We start from the raw sequence: 20055 nt of genomic DNA on the forward strand, positions 1-20055 counted from the left end.
TTTAACAAATGAAGTGTCCAATGCTGGAGGAAAACATGAAATGGGAACACTTAAACTTCAATACATTTAAAATTCCGCTGCCCGTCTACTCACCCACTCCCTGATCCGTGACCATATCACCCCCGTCCTTTACAAACTCCACTGGCTCCCCATCCCCCAGAGAATCCAGTACAAAATCCTCCTCATGACCTACAAAGCCCTCCATAACCTGGCCCCATCCTACCTGACTGACCTCCTCCACAGGCACACTCCCACCTGCACCCTCCGCTCTGCTGCTGCCAATCTCCTGTCCCCCCCCCCCATCCGGACCAAACTCAGATCCTGGGGGGACAGGGCTTTCTCCATCGCTGCTCCCACCCTCTGGAACTCACTACCCCAAACCGTCAGAGACTCCTCCTCACTCACCACATTCAAAACATCACTGAAGTCTCACCTGTTCAGCACTGCCTTCAACCACTGACGGTCACCTCACCTTCTGTCTCCTTTTTCTGTTCGTTTACTTATTTATCTATTTATTCACTTCTCTATATTCTAGTAATCCCTGTAAAGCGTCTTTGAGTGTTTGAAAAGCGCTATATAAATGTAATGCATTATTATTATTATTATTAAACATGGAATGTAAAGCAGTCCAGTTTAGGAACACAACATCCTGACAACTTCCTCGTAAATCTTTGCTGCACCCTTCACAGTTTAACACCATCTTTCCAAAAACAGGGTGACCAAAACCGAACACAATACTCTAAATACGATTGATGGAGAGGCTTGACAGGAGGTAGTGCAGATGTTGTTTGTTTTTTTTAAAGACACAAAGTGCTGGAGTAACTCAGCGAGTCAGGCAGCATCTCTGGGGAACATGGACAGGTGACGTTTCACAGAGTGCTGGAGTTACTCAGCGAATCAGGCAGCATCTCTGGAGAGAAGGAATGGGTGATGTTTCGGGTGGAGATCCTTCTTTAGACCCAAACTTCTTCAGGTCTCTTCACACTTCTTCCAGTCTCGACCCAAAAAGTCACCCATTCCTTCTCTCCAGAGGTGCTGTCTGTCCCGCCGAGTTACTCCAGCATTTTGTGTCTATCTTCAGTGTAAACCAGCATCCTTCCTACTAAAGAATGGTTACTTGGGCAAGGAAACTGAAGACCCTTGGGTTCATTGAAGGAACAATTACCACCATTGGAAATAATATAAAACATTTCAAGGTATGGATCCCTCTTCATTCATTTATACTGAATGCCTAACTTGGCAGTGTTTCCTCGAGACACAGTACGTTCAGCTAGATTTACAGAAGCATTTCTGAGCCAAAATTAGGATTTCATCAATGTCTGAAAAATAATTTGGAAAATCAAGATAATAATCCAGACCTTAGAGATGACCTTTTTATTGCCATTCAAATGCAGCAAGTTTTCTCACTGTATTTAAAATGGGATATTTTACTGTGTGAAAATGTTATACAAAATAAATTTGAGCGCAGGTCGGGCAAAGCAGCAGCAAGAAAGCGAGGGAAGGCGATCAACCTGAAGTCGTTGTGCATGTGGGCACGAATGACGTCGGGCGGAAGAGGAAGGAGGTGCTACAGCGGGAGTTTAGAGAGTTGGGAAAAACACTGAGAAGTAGGACGTCGAAGGTGGTTATCTCTGGACTGCTACCGGTACCTCGTGCTGGTGAGGCCAGGAACAGAGAGATAGAGGGTATGAATTTATGGCTGAGGGGCTGGTGCAGAGAGCAGGGATTTAGATTTCTGGACCACTGGGATCTCTTCTGGGCTAGGGGTGACTTGTACAAAAGGGACGGGTTACATCTTAACAGCAGGGGGACAAACATTCTGGCAGGCAGGTTTGCTAGTGTGACACCTGTGGCCTTAAACTAAGTAGTGGGGGGGAGGGGTTGACAAATTGTGAATATGAAGATGAGGTTAAAAAAAGGGAATACAGGAGATATTGCAAAAGACTCTCGGAAGAATGGGAACAGAAGTTCTAGAGGGGAAAAGAAATTAAGGGCAGGGCCAATTGTGACCGATGTGAGAGGGGAGGTGAATACAGAAGTTAAAGTGTTGTACTTAAATGCGCGTAGTATAAAAAATAAAGTGGATGAGCTTGAGGCTCAGTTAGTCATGGGCAAGTATGATGTTGTAGGGATCACTGAGACATGGCTACAAGAGGACCAGGGCTGGGAACTGAATATTCAGGGGGTACACAACGTATAGAAAAGACAGACAGGTGGGCAGAGGGGGTGGGGTTGCTCTGATGGTAAGGAATTATATTCATTCCCTTGCAAGGGGTGACATAGAATCAGGAGATGTTGAATCAGTATGGATAGAAATGAGAAATTGTAAGGGTAAAAAGACCCTAATGGGAGTTATCTATAGGCCCCCAAACAGTAGCCTTGACATAGGGTGCAAGTTGAATCAGGAGATAAAATTGGCGTGTCAAAAATGTAATGCTACGGTGGTTATGGGAGATTTCAACATGCAGGTAGACTGGGAAAATCAGGTTGGAAATGGACCCCAGGAAAGAGAGTTTGTAGAGTGCCTTCGAGATGGATTCTTAGAACAACTTGTACTGGAGCCTACCAGGGAGAAGGCAATTCTGGATTTAGTGTTGTGTAATGATCCTGATCTGATAAGGGGACTAGAGGTAAAAGAGCCATTAGGAGGCAGTGATCACAACATGATAAGTTTTACTCTGCAATTGGAAAGGCAGAAGGGAAAATCGGAAGTGTCAGTATTACAGTATAGCAAAGGGGATTACAGAGGCATGAGGCAGGAGCTGGCCAAAATTGACTGGAAGGAGGCCCTAGCAGGGAAGACGGTAGAACAGCAATGGCAGGTATTCCTGGGAATAATGCAGAGGTTGCAGGATCAATTTATTTCAAAGAGGTGGAAAGACTCTAAGGGGAGTAAGAGACACCTGTGGCTGACAAGGGAAGTCAGGGACAGCATAAAAATTAAGGAGAGGAAGTATAACATAGCAAAGAAGAGTGGGAAGACAGAGGATTGGGACTCTTTTAAAGAGCAACAAAAGTTAACTAAAAAGGCAATACGGGGAGAAAAGATGAGGTACGAGGGTAAACTAGCCAATAATATAAAGGAGGATAGCAAAAGTTTTTTTAGGTACGTGAAGAGAAAAAAAATAGTCAAGGCAAATGTGGGTCCCTTGAAGACAGAAACAGGGGAATTTATTATGGGGAACAAAGAAATGGCAGACGAGTTAAACCGTTACTTTGGATCTGTCTTCACTGAGGAAGATACACACAATCTCCCAAATGTTCTAGGGGCCGGAGAACCTAGGGTGATGGAGGAACTGAAGGAAATCCACATTAGGCAGGAAATGGTTTTGGGTAGACTGATGGGACTGAAGGCTGATAAATCCCCAGGGCCTGATGGTCTGCATCCCAGGGTACTTAAGGAGGTGGCTCTAGAAATAGTGGAAGCATTGGAGATCATTTTTCAATGTTCTATAGATTCAGGATCAGTTCCTGTGGATTGGAGGATAGCAAATGTTATCCCACTTTTTAAGAAAGGAGGGAGAGAGAAAACGGGTAATTATAGACCAGTTAGTCTGACATCAGTGGTGGGGAAGATGCTGGAGTCAATTATAAAAGACGAAATTGCTGAGCATTTGGATAGCAGTAACGGGATCATTCTGAGTCAGCATGGATTTACGAAGGGGAAATCATGCTTGACAAATCTACTGGAATTTTTTGAGGATGTAACTAGGAAAATTGACAGGGGAGAGTCAGTGGATGTGGTGTACCTCGACTTTCAGAAAGCCTTCGACAAGGTCCCACATAGGAGATTAGTGGGCAAAATTAGGGCATATGGTATTGGGGGTAGGGTACTGACATGGATAGAAAATTGGTTGACAGACAGAAAGCAAAGAGTGGGGATAAATGGGGCCCTTTCGGAATGGCAGGCAGTGACCAGTGGGGTACCGCAAGGTTCGGTGCTGGGACCCCAGCTATTTACAATATACATTAATGACTTAGACGAAGGAATTAAACGTACCATTAGCAAATTTGCAGATGATACTAAGCTGGGGGGTAGTGTGAATTGTGAGGAAGATGCAATAAGGCTGCAGGGTGACTTGGACAGGTTGTGTGAGTGGGCGGATACATGGCAGATGCAGTTTAATGTAGATAAGTGTGAGGTTATTCACTTTGGAAGTAAGAATAGAAAGGCAGATTATTATCTGAATGGTGTCAAGTTAGGAGGAGGGGGAGTTCAACGAGATCTGGGTGTCCTAGTGCATCAGTCAATGAAAGGAAGCATGCAGGTACAGCAGGCAGTGAAGAAAGCCAATGGAATGTTGGCCTTCATAACAAGAGGAGTTGAGTATAGGAGCAAAGAGGTCCTTCTACAGTTGTACCGGGCCCTGGTGAGACCGCACCTGGAGTACTGTGTGCAGTTTTGGTCTCCAAATTTGAGGAAGGATATTCTTGCTGTGGAGGGCGTGCAGCGTAGGTTCACTAGGTTAATTCCCGGAATGGCGGGACTGTCGTATGTTGAAAGGCTGGAGCGATTGGGCTTGTATACACTGGAATTTAGAAGGATGAGGGGGGATCTTATTGAAACATATAAGATAATTAGGGGATTAGACACATTAGAGGCAGGAAACATGTTCCCAATGTTGGGGGAGTCCAGAACAAGGGGCCACAGTTTAAGAATAAGGGGTAGGCCATTTAGAAAGGAGATGAGGAAGAACTTTTTCAGTCAGAGTGGTGAAGGTGTGGAATTCTCTGCCTCAGAAGGCAGTGGAGGCCAGTTCGTTGGATGCTTTCAAGAGAGAGCTGGATAGAGCTCTTAAGGATAGCGGAGTGAGGGGGTATGGGGAGAAGGCAGGAACGGGGTACTGATTGAGAGTGATCAGCCATGATCGCATTGAATGGCGGTGCTGGCTCGAAGGGCTGAATGGCCTACTCCTGCACCTATTGTCTATTGTCTAAGAACGACCTTTGGCTGGACTTGGTGAGTCACAGGTAGAGCAGGTATAAACAGGGTGCAAACGGCACTTTAGCAGTCTGTGTGTGTAGGTCGGGCAGAGCACAGACCTTCAAGCTCATCAGAGGAAGGGTCAGGAGTGAGTGCGGGGATTGGCTGAACAATTAGATTGGAAGATTGGTAAATTGGACAATTAATTCAAACCTTCTTCAGCCTGAAGAAGGGTCTCGACCCGAAACGTCACCCATTCCTTCTCTCCCGAGATGCTGCCTGACCTGCTGAGTTACTCCAGCATTTTGTGAATAAAACCCTTCGATTTGTACCAGCATCTGCAGTTATTTTCTTATACTAATTCAAATTCAAATTGCTTTTTATTGTCATTCAATAATAAATTTGAATGAAATTGTCATAAACAATAAAGAGCACAAGACACACAATTACATAAGTTTAACACAGATAACCATCACAGTGATTCCTCCAGGCACACCCTCACTGTGATGGAAGGCAAAGAAAAGTCTTGTCTCCTCTGTTCTTCTCCCCTGGTCAGGCAGTCAGACTGCTGCTTCTAGGCGATCGAGGCTCCTGACTTTTGAAACCCCCGCCGGGCGATGGAAGGTCCCAGGCCGAGCCGAGCTGGCCGATGAAGGTCCTGAGCTCCCGCCGGGCGATGGAAAGTGCCGCGGTCGAGCCACGCAGGGCGATGAAGGTCCTGCGAACGGGTCGATCGAGCCTCGCGATTCGGGGCGGTCGAAGCTGCTACGGCTGGAGCTCCCGAAAGCCTACCAGAAAAAAAGGCAATTCTGGATTTAGTGTTGTCCAATGAACCAGATTTGATAAAGGGAACTCAAGGTAAAGGAACTGCTTGGAGGTAGCGATCATAATATGATTAGTTTTAATCTGCAATTTGAGAAGGAGAAGGTTAAATCAGAAGTGTCAGTGTTGCAGTTGAACAAAGGGGACTATGAAGGCACGAGAGAGAAGCTGGCCAAGGTAGACTGGAAAGGGATCCTACCAGGATAGACGGTGGAACAGCAATGACAGGAATTTCTGGGCATAATCCGGACGACGCAGGATCATTTCATTCCAAAAAGGAAGAAAGATTCTAAGGGGAGTAGGAGGCAACCGTGGCTGACAATTTGAGGAAGAACATCACGAGATTGATCCCTGGGATGGCGGGACTGACATACGAGGAAAGATTGAAAAGACTAGGCTTTTATTCACTGGAGTTTAGAAGGATGATTGGGGATCTTAAAGAAACATATAAAATTATAAAAGGACTGGACAAGCTAGATGCAGGAAAAATGTTCCCAATGTTGGGCGAGTCCAGAACCAGGGGCCACAGTCTTAGAATAAAGGGGAGGCCATTTAAAACTGAGGTGAGAAAAAACTTTTTCACCCAGAAAGTTGTGAATTTGTGGAATTATCTGCCACAGAGGGCAGTGGAAGCCAAATCACTGGATGGATTTAAGAGAGAGTTAGATAGAGCTCTAGGGGCTAGTGGAATCAAGGGATATGGGGAGAAGGCAGGCACGGGGTATTGATTGGGGACGATCAGCCATGATCACAATGAATGGCGGTGCTGGCTTGAAGGGTCGAATGGCCTCCTCCTGCACCTATTTTCTATGTTTCTATATATTCCTATCTTATGGTGTATAGTTAGGGTGAATGCAGTGTATTCCCAGGGCAGGGGAATCAAGAACTAAAAGATATAGGTTTAAGGTGAGAGGGGAAAGAGTTAATAGGAACCAGTGTCAACATTGTCACACAGAGAGGGGTGGTTGTATGGAATGAGCTGATAGAGGAAGTAGTCGGGGCAGGTGCAATAGCAGCATTTAAAAGACATTTGAGTAGGTAAATAGATAGGAAAGATTAAGCAGGATACTAGACGAACGTGGACTGTTGGGTCCAACCCTCTCCTGCATTGGTCTACCCCTCCCCCACTCCACCCCACTTACCCACTCCATCCCCCTCTCCATCCCCCTTCAACACCCTCACCCACTCTTAGGGGCTCTCAGGCTACCTCTCCCTCCTAACCCCATTCTCCTGCCTTCTCCCCATAACCCCTGTCACCTGCACTAATCAAGAATCTATCTCTGCCTTCAAAATATCCACAGACTTGTGGCCTCCACAGCCCTCTGTGGCAGAGAATTCCACAGATTCACCACCCTCTGACTAAAGACATCCCTCCTCTCCAGAGATGCTGCCCGTCCCACTGAGTTACTCCAGCATTTTGTGTCTATCTCCTTTGAAATTATTTTTGAACACATTTTTGTTACATGGGGGTGGGGGGGGGGGGGGGGGTCTGGGGCCATTTTTTAGCACATTTGGAGTGTAGTTTGGGAGCAGTGCAGTCAATGAGTAATGAGATACCAGCCTGAACTTGTCCCACACGTGGGTCTGGGTGGCTGGGAGCTATCACATGATGCAGGGAGATGACTGGGCCAATGCGAGAATACACACGAGCATCTTCCACTTCCGTGATGGGGAGACGTTTGCACCAACTTTTGCGAAGAAAAGTTTGTTTGTAGGGTCGCCGAGTGAGAGTCGTTGAGTTGGGGCAGAGAGTGGGGGGGAAGTGGTTGGAGAGTTTGGGGGAAAGTGGGGAGGTGAGGGGAGGTGTGAGTGGGGGGGGGGTGTGGGGGAGAGTGGGGTGGTGTGAGAGAGTGGGGAGGTGTGAGAGAGTGGGGGGAGGAGAGGGGAGGTTAGTGGGGAGGTGAGAGAGAGGAGGTGAGAGAGGGGAGGGGTGAGAGTGGGGAGGTGAGAGAGGGGAGGTGAGTGTGGGGGAGAGTAGGTGAGAGTGGGGGTGTGAGAGTGAGGGGTGTGAGTGGGGGTGAGAGTGAGTGGGGGTGAGAGTGAGTGGGGGTGTGAGGGTGAGGGGGGGGAGGTGAGAGTGGGGAGGTGAGAGTGGGGGTGTGAGAGTGGGGGTGTGTGAGTGAGAGTGAGTGGGGGTGAGAGTGAGTGGGGGTGTGAGAGTGAGTGGGGGTGAGAGTGAGTGGGGGTGAGAGTGAGTGGGGGTGTGAGAGTGAGGGGTGTGAGTGGGGGTGAGAGTGAGTGGGGGTGAGAGTGAGTGGGGGTGTGAGGGTGAGGGAGGGGAGGTGAGAGTGGGGAGGTGAGAGTGGGGGTGTGAAAGTGGGGAGGTGAGAGTGGGGGTGTGAGAGTGGGGGTGTGTGAGTGAGAGTGAGTGGGGGTGAGAGTGAGTGGGGGTGTGAGTGTGGGGTGAGAGTGAGTGGGGGTGTGAGGGAGGGGAGGTGAGAGTGGGGGTGTGAGAGTGGGGTGTGAGAGTGGGGTGGGGGTGTGAGAGTGGGGGGGTGAGAGTGGGGTGGGGGTGTGTGAGTGGGGGTGTGAGAGTGGGGGTGTGTGAGTGGGGGTGTGTGAGTGGGGGTGTGAGAGTGGGGTGTGTGAGTGGGGGGTGAGAGTGGGGTGTGAGAGTGGGGTGGGGGTGTGAGAGTGGGGGTGTGTGAGTGGGGGTGTGTGAGTGGGGGTGTGTGAGTGGGGGTGTGAGAGTGGGGGTGTGTGAGTGGGGGTGTGTGAGCCATGGAGGAGGTCTGGCAGTATCAGTTCCGCATTATTCTGCTGGGGGACTCCACGGTGGGCAAGTCCTCGCTACTGAAGAGCTTCACCGGCGGCTCCTTCTCCGAGGTGCAGGATCCCACGGTGGGGGTGGACTTCTACGCCCGACTGCTGGAAGTGGAGCCGGGCTGTCGGATCAAACTGCAGCTGTGGGACACGGCGGGACAGGAGCGCTTCAGGTCAGTGTCCTCACTGTCACAGGTGGACACAAAGTGCTGGAGTAACTCAGCGGGTCAGGCATAGAAACATAGAAAATAGGTGCAGGAGTAGGCCATTCGGCCCTTCGAGCCTGTACGCACCGCCATTCAATATGATCATGGCTGATCATCCAACTCAGTATCCCGTACCTGCCTTCTCTCCATACCCCCTGATCCCTTTAGCCACAAGGGCCACATCTAACTCCCTCTTAAATATAGCCAATGAACCGGCCTCAACTACCTTCTGTGGCAGAGAATTCCACAGATTCACCACTCTCTGTGTGAAAAAAAACGTTCTCATCTCGGTCCTAAAAGACTTCCCCCTTATCCTTAAACTGTGACCCCTTGTTCTGGACTTCCCCAACATCGGGAACAATCTTCCTGCATCTAGCCTGTCCAAACCCTTAAGAATTTTGTAAGTTTCTATAAGATCCCCCCCCCCCCAGCATCTCTGGAGACCAGGTCAGACTGAGGGAGGGTCTCGACCCATCCCTTCTCTCCACAGATGCTGCCTGACCTGTTGAGTGACTCCAGCATCTTGTGCCTGGCCACAATTAATCCTGTGTCAGAAGGAACTGCAGATGCTGGTTTCGACCGAACAAAGACACAGAATGCTGGAGTAACTCAGTGGGACAGGCAGCAACTTTGGAGAGAAGGAATGGGCGACATTTCAGTTCGAGACCCTTCTTCAGACTGAGAGTCAGGGGAGACGGAGACGAGAGGTGTAGACCAGATGTAGATATAAACCAGCATCTGCTGTTCCTTCTTGCACAGTTGATCATTGACTCGGGAGTCAGGGAACAAACACTCTCTCACTCCCCACCTGCCAAACCCGCAACTAGAAGCAACAAGACACAAAGTGCCGGGGTAACCAGTAGAAACAAGGAACTGCAGGTGCTGGTTTACAAAACAAAACACAAAGTGCTGGAGTAACTGAAGGAACTGCAGATGCTGGTTTACAAAACAAGACACAAAGTGCTGGAGTAACTAATAGAACCAAGGAACTGCAGATGCTGTTTTACAAAACAAGACACAAAGTGCTGGAGTAATATGTAAGAACCAAGGAACTGCGGATGCTGGTTTACAAAAAAAACCACTCAAAGTGCTGGAGTAACTCACAGAAACAAGGTTATGAAGGGGCTGGTTTTCAAAAAAGACACAAAGTGCTGGAGTAACTGGTCGAACCAAGGAACTGCAGATGCTGGTTTACAAAAAAAGACTCAGTGCTGGGGTAACGGGAAGGAACAAGGACCTTCAGGCGCTGGTTTACAAAAAAAAAGACACAAAGTGCTGGAGTAACTCAGCAGGTAAGGCAGCATCTCTGGAAAACATAGATAGGTGATGTTTCAGGTCAGGACCCTTCAGACTGAGTATGGACAATCATTGGCTGCACTAAAGACTTGGAGCTTTTTTACACTAGAATTATAGAGTCATACTGCAGGGAAACAGGCCCTTTGGCCCATTATGCCCATGCCGACCAATATGCACAAATCTACACCAGTCCCACCTGCCTGTGTTTGGTCCTCTAAACCTTTCCTGTCCAAATGACTTAAATGCAGTTTTAGTATCTGCCTCGACTACCTCCTCTGGCAGCTCGACACATATACCCCAACCCCCCCACTCAAAAATCAAATCTTGCCCCTCTCATCTTTAACCTATGTCCTCTTTACATGATCTATTCCCCTTGTTATTTTATGCATTAGTTCAGGTACTGAGGTTATTAACTTATTGCATTTTTATTATAGACTAGACCAAGTGGACCCGTTGGGCCCAAACCTCTCCTGCATTGGTGCAGCACCCTCTCCTCTCTCCCCCCCCCCCCCCCTCTCTCCTCAACTCCCCCCCCTCCTCCTTCCCTCCTCCTTCCCCCCTCCTCCTTCCCTCCTCCTTCCCCCCTCGCTCCTCTCCTCCTCCTCCCCTCCTTTTAAACTTTAAAATGTGAATAACTTTAAAAATATAAGACCGATTTCAATAAAACTTCTTGCATTATCACTAAAGTGATGATGGTGAGTAAGGTGGGCCTAAAATTGTCGCGCTATGGTGTACTGTTTTGGCTGAAGTTCAGTCACAAACAAGATAACAAACGAGAGTTTTAGTATATAGATTATCCGTGTGTAATGTGTTTACAGATTTATTAAGCTGCTGCAAGCAACAATTTCATTGTCCTGTCGTGTAGGTACATATGACAACTAAACACTTTAGTTTTAGTTTAGTAATACAGCGCGGAAACAGGCCCTTCGGCCCACCGAGTCTGTGCCGACCAGCGATCCCCACACATTAACACCACCCTACACACACTACGGACAATTTTTTAAAACATTTGTACCAGGCCAATTAACCTACAAACCTGTACGTCTTTGGAGTGTGGGAGGAAACCGAAGATCTCGGAGAAAACCCTCGCAAGTCACGGGGAGAACGTACAAACTCCGTACAGACAGCGCCCGTAGTCGGGACCGAACCGGGGTCTCTGGCGCTGTGAGGTAGTAGCTCTACCGCTGCGCCACCGTGCCGCCCTCTCTGGGATCTCAGCAATAATCTGCATCAACACTGTCCCGAGGGCTGAGACACTCACTTCAGTGTCTGCTACAAATCTGTCCCTCTCCACTGCAAACTCTTCCTCTCCACATACCATCAGCGCTCTGCAACACTACACATTATAAGTTCATAAGGCAAAGGAGCAGAATTAGGCCATTCGGCCCATCAAGTCTGAAGAAGGGTCTCGACCCGAAACGTCACCCATTCCTTCTCTCCTGAGATGCTGCCTGACCCGCTGAGTTACTCCAGCATTTTGTGAATAAAGGCCCATCAAGTCTACTCCGCCATTGAATCTTGGCTGATCTATCTCTCCCTCCTAACCCCATTCTCCTTCCTGCCTTCCCCCCATAACCCGGGCCACCCATACTAATCAACAATCTGTTTATCCACCTTAAAAATACCCGTTGACTTAGCCTCCACAGCCATCTGTGGCAATCAGTTCCACAGATTCACCACCCTCTGACTAAAGAAATGTCTCCTCATCTCCTCTCTAAAGGTACGTCTTTTAATTCTGAGCAACTGTGATCTTCTGTGGACAATGTATTTGGTTGTACTACAGACTTCAATTTTTGCACTGTTTGCTTACCTAGTATTAGGGTAATTAATTTACTGTATTATTTATTTGATAAATTTAATCAGTGTATTATTGTGCTAATGGGCCTGTAAAGCTGCAGGAAATAAGAACGGCACGGTGGCGCAGCGGTAGAGTTGCTGCCTTACAGCGAATGCAGCGCCGGAGACTCAGGTTCGATCCTGACTACGGGCGCCGTCTGTACGGAGTTTGTACGTTCTCCCCGTGACCTGCGTGGGTTTTCTCCGAGATCTTCGGTTTCCTCCCACACTCCAAAGACGTGCAGGTTTGTAGGTTAATTGACTGGGTAATATGTAAAAATTGTCCCTAGTGTGTGTAGGATAGTGTTAGTGTGCGGGGATCGCTGGGCGGCGCCGACTCGATGGGCCGAAGGGCCTGTTTCCGCGCTGCATCTCTAAATCTGAATCTAAAAAAAATCTAAAATTCATTGTTCCGTTCACGGGACACCTGACAAGTAAATATTCGTGACTTTCTGTATCGATAACAGATGCAGTTCTATAAGACATAGATTCGGTAGACAGCCAGAACCTTTTCTTCCCCAGAGTGGAATTATCAAAGACTAGAGGGTGGGCATTTGTGAGAGGGGTAAAGTTTAAAGGAGGTGTGCTGGGCAATATGTTTTTTTACACAGAGGCTGGTGTGTGCCTGGAACATGCACCGCACCTGGAGTACTGTGTGCAGTTGTACAGGGCCCTAGTGAGACCGCACCTGGAGTGCTGTGTGCAGTTTTGGTCTCCAAATTTGAGGAAGGATATTCGTAGGTTTACTAGGTTAATTCCCAGAACGGCGGGACTGTCGTATGTTGAAAGACTGGAGCGACTAGGCTTGTATACACTGTAATTTAGAAGGATGAGAGGGGATCTTATCGAAACATATAAGATTATTAAGGAGTTGGACACGTTAGAGGCAGGAAACATGTTCCCAATGTTGGGGGAGTCCAGAACCAGGGGCCACAGTTTAAGAATAAGGGGTAGCCATTTAGAACGGAGATGAGGAAAAACCTTTTCACTCAGAGAGTTGTAAATCTGTGGAATTCTCTGCCTCAGAAGGCAGTGGAGGCCAATTCTCTGAATGCATTCAGGAGAGAGCTAGATAGAGCTCTTAAGGATAGTGGAATCAGGGAGTATGGGGAGAAGGCAGGAACGGGGTACTGATTGAGAATGATTGGCCATGACCACATTGAATGGTGGTGCTGGCTCAAAGGGCTGAATGGCCTACTCCTGCACCTATTGTCTATTGTCTATTGCTGCCAGGATCATCAGTGATAGGAGTGGAATTAGGCCATTCAGCCCATCACTCGGGCCAAAGGGCCCGTTTCCACACTGTATGACTATAGAAACATAGAAAATAGGTGCAGGAGTAGGCCATTCGGCCCTTCGAGCCAGCACCGCCATTTAATATGATCACGGCTGATCATCCAAAATCAGTACCCCGTTCCTGCTTTCTCCCCATACCCCCTGACTCCGCTATCCTTAAGAGCTCTATCTAGCTCTCTCTTGAATGCATTCAGAGAATTGGCCTCCACTGCCTTCTGAGGCAGAGAATTCCACAGATTCACAACTCTCTGGGTGAAAAGGTTTTTCCTCATCTCAGTCCTAAATGGCCTACCCCTTATTCTTAAACTGTGTGTGACCCCTGGCTCTGGACTCCCCCAACATGGGGAACATTTTTCCTGCATTAACACCGACTTAACATGATATGGATTGCAAGGACATGTTTTATGAAGTGCATCGGTGTGCTGCGTTTCCCTTTTAAGAAGCGAGTTTGTTTTTGTTTGGGTTTATAGTTACTGCAGTTTCCTCATTCTGGTAGCATGAAGTCACCAAACGCCAGTTTCTCTGACTGCAGGATGGAGCCCTGCCCATAACACACCTGGGAGCGGTGTGTGTGTGTGTTTACCAGGCTCCAGTTCTCATTGTTAGAAAGCCTCCCTTTCACGAAAGAAGGGTCCCGACCCGAAACGTCGCCTATCCATGTTCTCCACAGATGGGGCCCGACCCGCTCGGTTATTCCAGCACTTTGGGTCTTTTTTTGTAAACCAGCATAAAGTCATAGAGTCGGACAGCATGGAAACAGGCCCCTCGGCACGGTGGCACAGCGATAGAGTTGCTGCCACACAGTGCCAGAGACCCGGGTTCCATCCTGACTACGGGCGCTGTCTGTACGGAGTTTGTACGTTCTCCCCATGACCTGCGTGGGTTTCCTCCGGGTGCTCCGGTTTCCTCCCACACTCCAAAGACGTACAGGTTTGTGGGCTGATCGGTTTGGTAAAATTGTAAATTGTCCCTCGTGTGTGTGTGTGTGTGTGTGTGTGTGTGTGTGTGTGAGATGGTGTGTGTGTGTGTGTGTGTGTGTGTGTGAGATGGTGTGTGTGTAGGGTAGTTTTAGTGTAAGGGCTGGTCACTGGTTGGTGGGCCGAAGGGCCTCTTTCCGCGCTGTATCTCGAAACTAAACAAAGCAAGATAAAGTCCGAAGACTGAAGAACCAGTTTTTGTGCTGTATCCCAAAACTAAACGAAACCCTCTGAGCCAAGCAATATCTCTACGACACTATCTTCAATAAAGGGAGAATAGGAGGCAGAAAAATAAGTGGATAAAACCTTATCATTTGGCACCAACTTTAAAGGGAACGTGCTGCCAGGTGGTGGAGGCAGATACCATAGTGCCTTACATCAGTTTAATTTAGTTCAGAGATAAAGTACGGAAACAGGCCCTTCGACCCACAGAGTCCACGTCAACCAGCGATCCCCGCGCACTAACACTGTCCTACACGCACTCGGGACAATTTACAATTACACAAGCCAATTAACCTACAAACCTGCACGTCTTTGGAGTGTGGGAGGAAACCGGAGATCCCGGAGAAAAGCCACGCAGGTCACGGGGAGAACACACAAACTCCGCACAGACAGAGCCCGTAGTCAGGATGGAACCCGGGTCTCTGGCGCTGTGAGGCAGCAACTCGACCCGCTGTGCCATTGTGTTGCCCTAGGGAGAGGGGGGAAGAGGGAATGCAGTCAAAAGCTGGTGGCCTTGCCAAGGCAGCATGAGGTGTTGATGGAGTCAACGGAAGGGAGGTTTGTGTGATGGTTTGGGGCGGGCTGTGTCCACAATTCTCTGCAATGTCTAGTATGGACCTGTTCCCAAGCCATGCTGTGACGCGTCCCGATAAAATGTGGGAGGAATCTGGAGATTCCGGAGAAAAGCCAGAAAAGGCCCTTTGAGCCAGCACCGCCATTCAATGTGATCATGGCTGATCATCCACAATCAGTACCCCGTTCCTGCCTTCTCCCCATACCCCCTGACTCCGCTATCCTTAAGAGCTCTATCTAGCTCTCTCTTGAATGCATTCAGAGAATCGGCCTCCACTGCCTTCTGAGGCAGAGAATTCCACAGACACAAGGAACTGCAGATGCTGCCTTTCATAAAAGGACCCAAAGTGCTGGAGTAACTCAGCCGGTCGGGCAGCATCTCAGGAAAAGGTCGATAAGGTCATAAAATGCTTTCTTCGGTGCATCTGTAGGAGTTGGTTGAACTGCCGAGCTGCCTAAGCCTTGTGAGGAGGTGTCTGTTGGTGTCTGTTGGTGTCTTACCTTCCAACTAAACCCTGGTTGTGTTTCAGGTCGATCACCCGCTCGTACTTCCGCAACTCCGTCGGGGGTCTGCTGCTGTTCGACCTGACCAACCGGCGGTCGTTTGAGAACGTCAGGGAGTGGCTGAAGGAGGTGGACGCCCACGTGTTCCCCAACAAGACCATCTTCGTGCTGGTGGGCCACAAGAGCGACCTGGTAGAGGAGCGGCAGGTGGAGCGCCACGAGGCGGAGGTTCTGGCCGCCACGCTGGGGCTGAACTACCTGGAGACCTCGGCCAAGACCGACAGTAACGTGGAGGAGGCCTTCGTGAAGCTGACCGCCTGCATTTACCACTCGATGAAGGCTGGCGAGATCTCGCTGGACGACAGCTGGGACGGGGTCAAACGCGGCTTCAACCCCACCGCCACGGACCGGCCGAAGGAAGACAAGCAGAGTGACTGCAGCTGCTGACTTGAATGGCGGAGTAGACCCGATGGGCCGAATGGCCCACTTCTACTCCCTATCACTTGTGACTTCCCTTGAGTGCAACAACACCTGTAAATCAGTAAACAATAGGTGCAAGAGGAGGCCATTCGGCCCTTCGAGCCAGCACCGCCATTCAATGTGATCATGGCTGATCATTCTCAATCTGTACCCCGTTCCTGCCTTCTCCCCATACCCCCTGACTCCGCTATCCTTAAGAGCTCTATCCAGCTCTCTCTTGAATGCATTCAGAGAATCGGCCTCCACTGCCTTCTGAGGCAGAGAATTCCACAGACACAAGGAACTGCAGATGCTGCCTTTCATAAAAGGACGCAAAGTGCTGGAGTAACTCAGCCGGTCGGGCAGCATCTCAGGAAAAGGTCAATAAGGTCATAAGTCATTGGACAGAATTAGACCATTCGGCCCATCAAGTCTACTCCGCCATTCAGTCATGGCTGATCTATCTCTCCCTCCTAACCCCATTCCCCTGCCTTCTCCCCATAACCCCTGACATCCCTACATGGATAGGTGACATCTCAGGTTGAGAATCTTCAGATTCAACCCAATAGACAGATTCTTGATTAGTTCGGGTGTCAGGGGTTATGGGGAGAAGGCAGGAGAATGGGGTTGAGAGGGAAAGGCAGATCAGCCATGATCGAATGGCGGGGTAGACCTGATGGGCCGAATGGCCTAATTCTGCTCCTATAACTTATAAACATGAACTTTCAGACGAAGCCTTCTGCAGGGTTCAGGGTGCAACCGAAACATCACCCATCTGAGTCCTCCACAGATGCTGTCTGACCTGCTGGGTTACTCCAGCACTTTGTGTCCTTAAGAATTAATCCGCCACTAGTAACATGTGCAACATCATTGCACGGCCCAACAATAAACTGTACAGCGTTTAGTTTAGAGAATCAGTGTGGAAACAAGCCCTTCAGCCCACCGATTCCGTGCTGACCCACACTCTAGTCCTATTCCACACACGAGGGACAATTTGCAGAAGTCAATTAACCTGCAAACCTGCAGGTCTTTGGTATGTGGGAGGAAACCGGAGCATCCGGAGAAATCCCACATGGTCACAGGGAGAACGTACAAACTCCATGCAGACAGCACTTGAGGTCGGGATCGAACCCTGTGAGGCAGCAGCTCTGACCATTTAGCTAGCTGCCATCAGATGCTGAGATCCAGTAAAAGCAGCTAATTGCTTCAATAGTGATCGTACGGATCGTGTTTGACCGAGCTTTATCCATGGCAATGTTTGCACACGAGGCAATTACACCTGTAATGGGAAAGGATCGTTTTTCTATTCTGAGTTACTGAGGCACTGAGAGAAAGCATCAAAGCTGGTATTGTAAATGTGTAGGAAGGAACTGCAGGCGCTGGTTTACACTGAAGATAGACAAAGTGCTGGAGTAACTCAGCGGGTCAGGCAGCATCTCTGGAGAGACGGAGTAGGTGATGTTTCATGTCAAGATCCTACTTCACACTCTCAGTATGAAGAAGGGTCTCGACCTGAAACAGCACCTATCCATGTTCTCCACAGATGCTGCTTGACCCACTGAGTTACTCCAGCTTTTCGTGTCTACCTTTGGTTTGGTAAATGAGCTTCTGTGAGGCAATGTAGGAAAGACCTGCACTTGTTGGTTTAAACTGAAGATAGACACCCATTCCTTCTCTCCAGAGATGCTGCCTGTCCCGCTGAGTTACTCTAGCATTTTGTGCCCATCGTCTCTGGACCTTTCAGGCTAACCACTGCTATTTTTATAGTTTTTATCATTTTTGTGTAATTGTTTAATTAATTCTCGATGCTGCTACTGTTGCCTTTCCGACTTACAAGCTGCATTTATGATCACAATTTCTCTTTTTATCAAAGGTGCCAAGTTTAGCACATTTGGCAATAGCTGTCCTGGTGTCTGTAATAAGGTGTTTACTGAAAATTTGAAGAACTGATATTTTCAAAACTACTTTGTATTCAATGTCAAAGCAAAACTGAAGTCTTCTCTAAATCGTGATCATGAGGAGAATAGATACTGTAGATGTAGAGTCTCATGCCCAGATTAGGAGAAATCAAGAACTAGAGGACATAGGATTAAGATGAGAGGGGAAAGATTTAATAGGAACCTGAGCGGCAATTTTAGTTTAATTTAGTTTAGTTTAGAGATAAATATTTTTAACTGCTTGGTAATAATATATCAGCTTTCATTTTTGTAAATTTTAGTCATGCAACACAGAAACAGGCCCTTCGGCCCACCGAGTCCTCGCCAACCACTAGTTCTATCCCACACGCTAAGGACAATTTACAGAAGCCAATTAACCTATACACCCGCACGTCTTTGGAGTGTGGGAGGAAACCCACGCAGGTCACGGGGAGAACGTACAAACTCTGTACAGACAGCGCCCGTAGTCGGGATCGAACCTGGGTCTTTAAGGCAGCAACTCTACCGCCGAGCCACTGTGCTGCCCACAGTGGCGGGTAGATGGAGCGAGCCACTGTGGGTAGATGGTTGAGACCGGTACAATAACAACATTAAAAAACATTCAGACAGGCACAAGGATAGGAAAGGTTTAGAAACGAGCCGAATGCAGGCAAATGGGTGGGCATCTTGGTCAGCATGGGCCGAAGGGCCTGATTCTGTGTTGTGTGACTCTATGACTAAAATTAACAAAAGTGAAAGCTGATATATTATTACCAGTTACAAATATTTATAATTCAAGTAAAAAAGTAAGATTAAATACTTTGTCTTGTGTGTTCTATATCCACGCACACTAACACTATCCTACACGAGGACAATTTACATTTACACCAAGCCAATTAACTAACCTACAAACCTGAATTCATCATCATCATCATCATATATATACAGCCGGAAACAGGCCTTTTCGGCCCTCCAAGTCCGTGCCGCCCAGTGATCCCCGTACATTAACACTATCCTACACCCACTAAGGACAATTTTTTTACATTTACCCAGCCAATTAACCTACATACCTGTACGTCTTTGGAGTGTGGGAGGAAACCGAAGATCTCGGAGAAAACCCACGCAGGTCACGGGGAGAACGTACAAACTCCGTACAGACAGCGCCCGTAGTCAGGATCGAACCTGTGTCTCCGGCGCTGCATTCGCTGTAAAGCAGCAACTCTACCGCTGCGCCACCGTGCCGCCCTTTCATTCTGAAATTCATTCTGAAGAAGGGTCTCGACCCATTCAATAGACAATAGGTGCAGGAGGAGGCCATTCGGCCCTTCGAGCCAGCACCGCCATTCAATGTGATCAAGGCTGATCATTCTCAATCAGTACCCCGTTCCTGCCTTCTCCCCATAACCCCTGACTCCGCTATCCTTAAGAGCTCTATCCAGCTCTCTCTTGAAAGCATTCGGAGAATTGGCCTCCACTGCCTTCTGAGGCAGTGAATTCCACAGATTCACAACTCTCTGACTGAAAAAGTTTTTCCTCATCTCAGTTCTAAATGGCCTACCCCTTATTCTTAAACTGTCGCCCCTGGTTCTGGACTCCCCCAACATTGGGAACATGTTTCCTGCCTCTAACGTGTCCAACCCCTTAATAATCTTATACGTTTCAATAAGATCCCCTCTCATCCTTCTAAATCCCAGTGTATACAAGCCTAGTCGCTCCAGTCTTTCAACATACGACAGTCCCTGAATTAACCTAGTAAACCTACGCTGCACGCCCTCAGTAGCAAGAATGTCCCTTCTCTCCAGAGATGCTGCCTGCCCCGCTGAGTTACTCCAGCATTTTGTGTCTATCTTGCGTTTAAACCGGCATCTGCAGTTCCTTCCTACGCTGAAATCGTGCACGGTGGCGCAGCGGTAGAGTTGCTGCCTTCCAGCATCAGAGACGCGGGTTCGATCCTGACTCCGGGCGCTGTTTGAAGATTTTAACCCATCGTCTTTATTTCCATCGCTGCCCACAAAAAGGGTGCAGTTATTTACAATTAAATCGATGGCCAAGAAGCCTGCACGGATACGGATCGGAGGCACAAAAATAAAAGTCCAGTCCCCCAAGCTTAATTAATAAATAAAGTGATCACAGAGGACAAAAAGCTGGAGTAACTCAGGCAGCATCAGTGGTGGGTGAGGGTGAGGGCCGAGACCCTTCTTCAGTGACATTCACGTTGCATCCCAAAAAGCTGGAGTAACTCAGCAGGTCAGGCAGCATCT

The 20055-nt window shown here is 48.4% G+C and overlaps 1 protein-coding gene across 1 annotated transcript; it reads left to right on the forward strand.

The window, feature by feature from the left end:
* Positions 1–8467: 8467 nt before the first annotated feature.
* LOC144606661 (ras-related protein Rab-39B-like) lies at positions 8468–16173 on the forward strand. Its single transcript, XM_078422959.1, has 2 exons — positions 8468–8682; positions 15446–16173. The coding sequence occupies exons 1-2, from the start codon at positions 8468–8470 to the stop codon at positions 15864–15866; spliced, it is 636 nt and encodes a 211-aa protein (XP_078279085.1). The 3' UTR covers positions 15867–16173.
* The last annotated feature ends 3882 nt before the right edge of the window (positions 16174–20055 follow it).

This window comes from Rhinoraja longicauda, chromosome 27 (assembly GCF_053455715.1).
Source record: "Rhinoraja longicauda isolate Sanriku21f chromosome 27, sRhiLon1.1, whole genome shotgun sequence".
NCBI lineage: Eukaryota > Metazoa > Chordata > Chondrichthyes > Rajiformes > Arhynchobatidae > Rhinoraja > Rhinoraja longicauda.

Bases quoted from the DNA above. Each gene is read 5' to 3' on its own strand.
- LOC144606661 (XM_078422959.1), top strand. From the start codon at position 8,468: ATGGAGGAGGTCTGGCAGTATCAGTTCCGCATTATTCTGCTGGGGGAC. The intron at 8,683-15,445 runs GTCAGTGTCCTC...GTTGTGTTTCAG, and splicing joins GCGGGACAGGAGCGCTTCAG to GTCGATCACCCGCTCGTACT.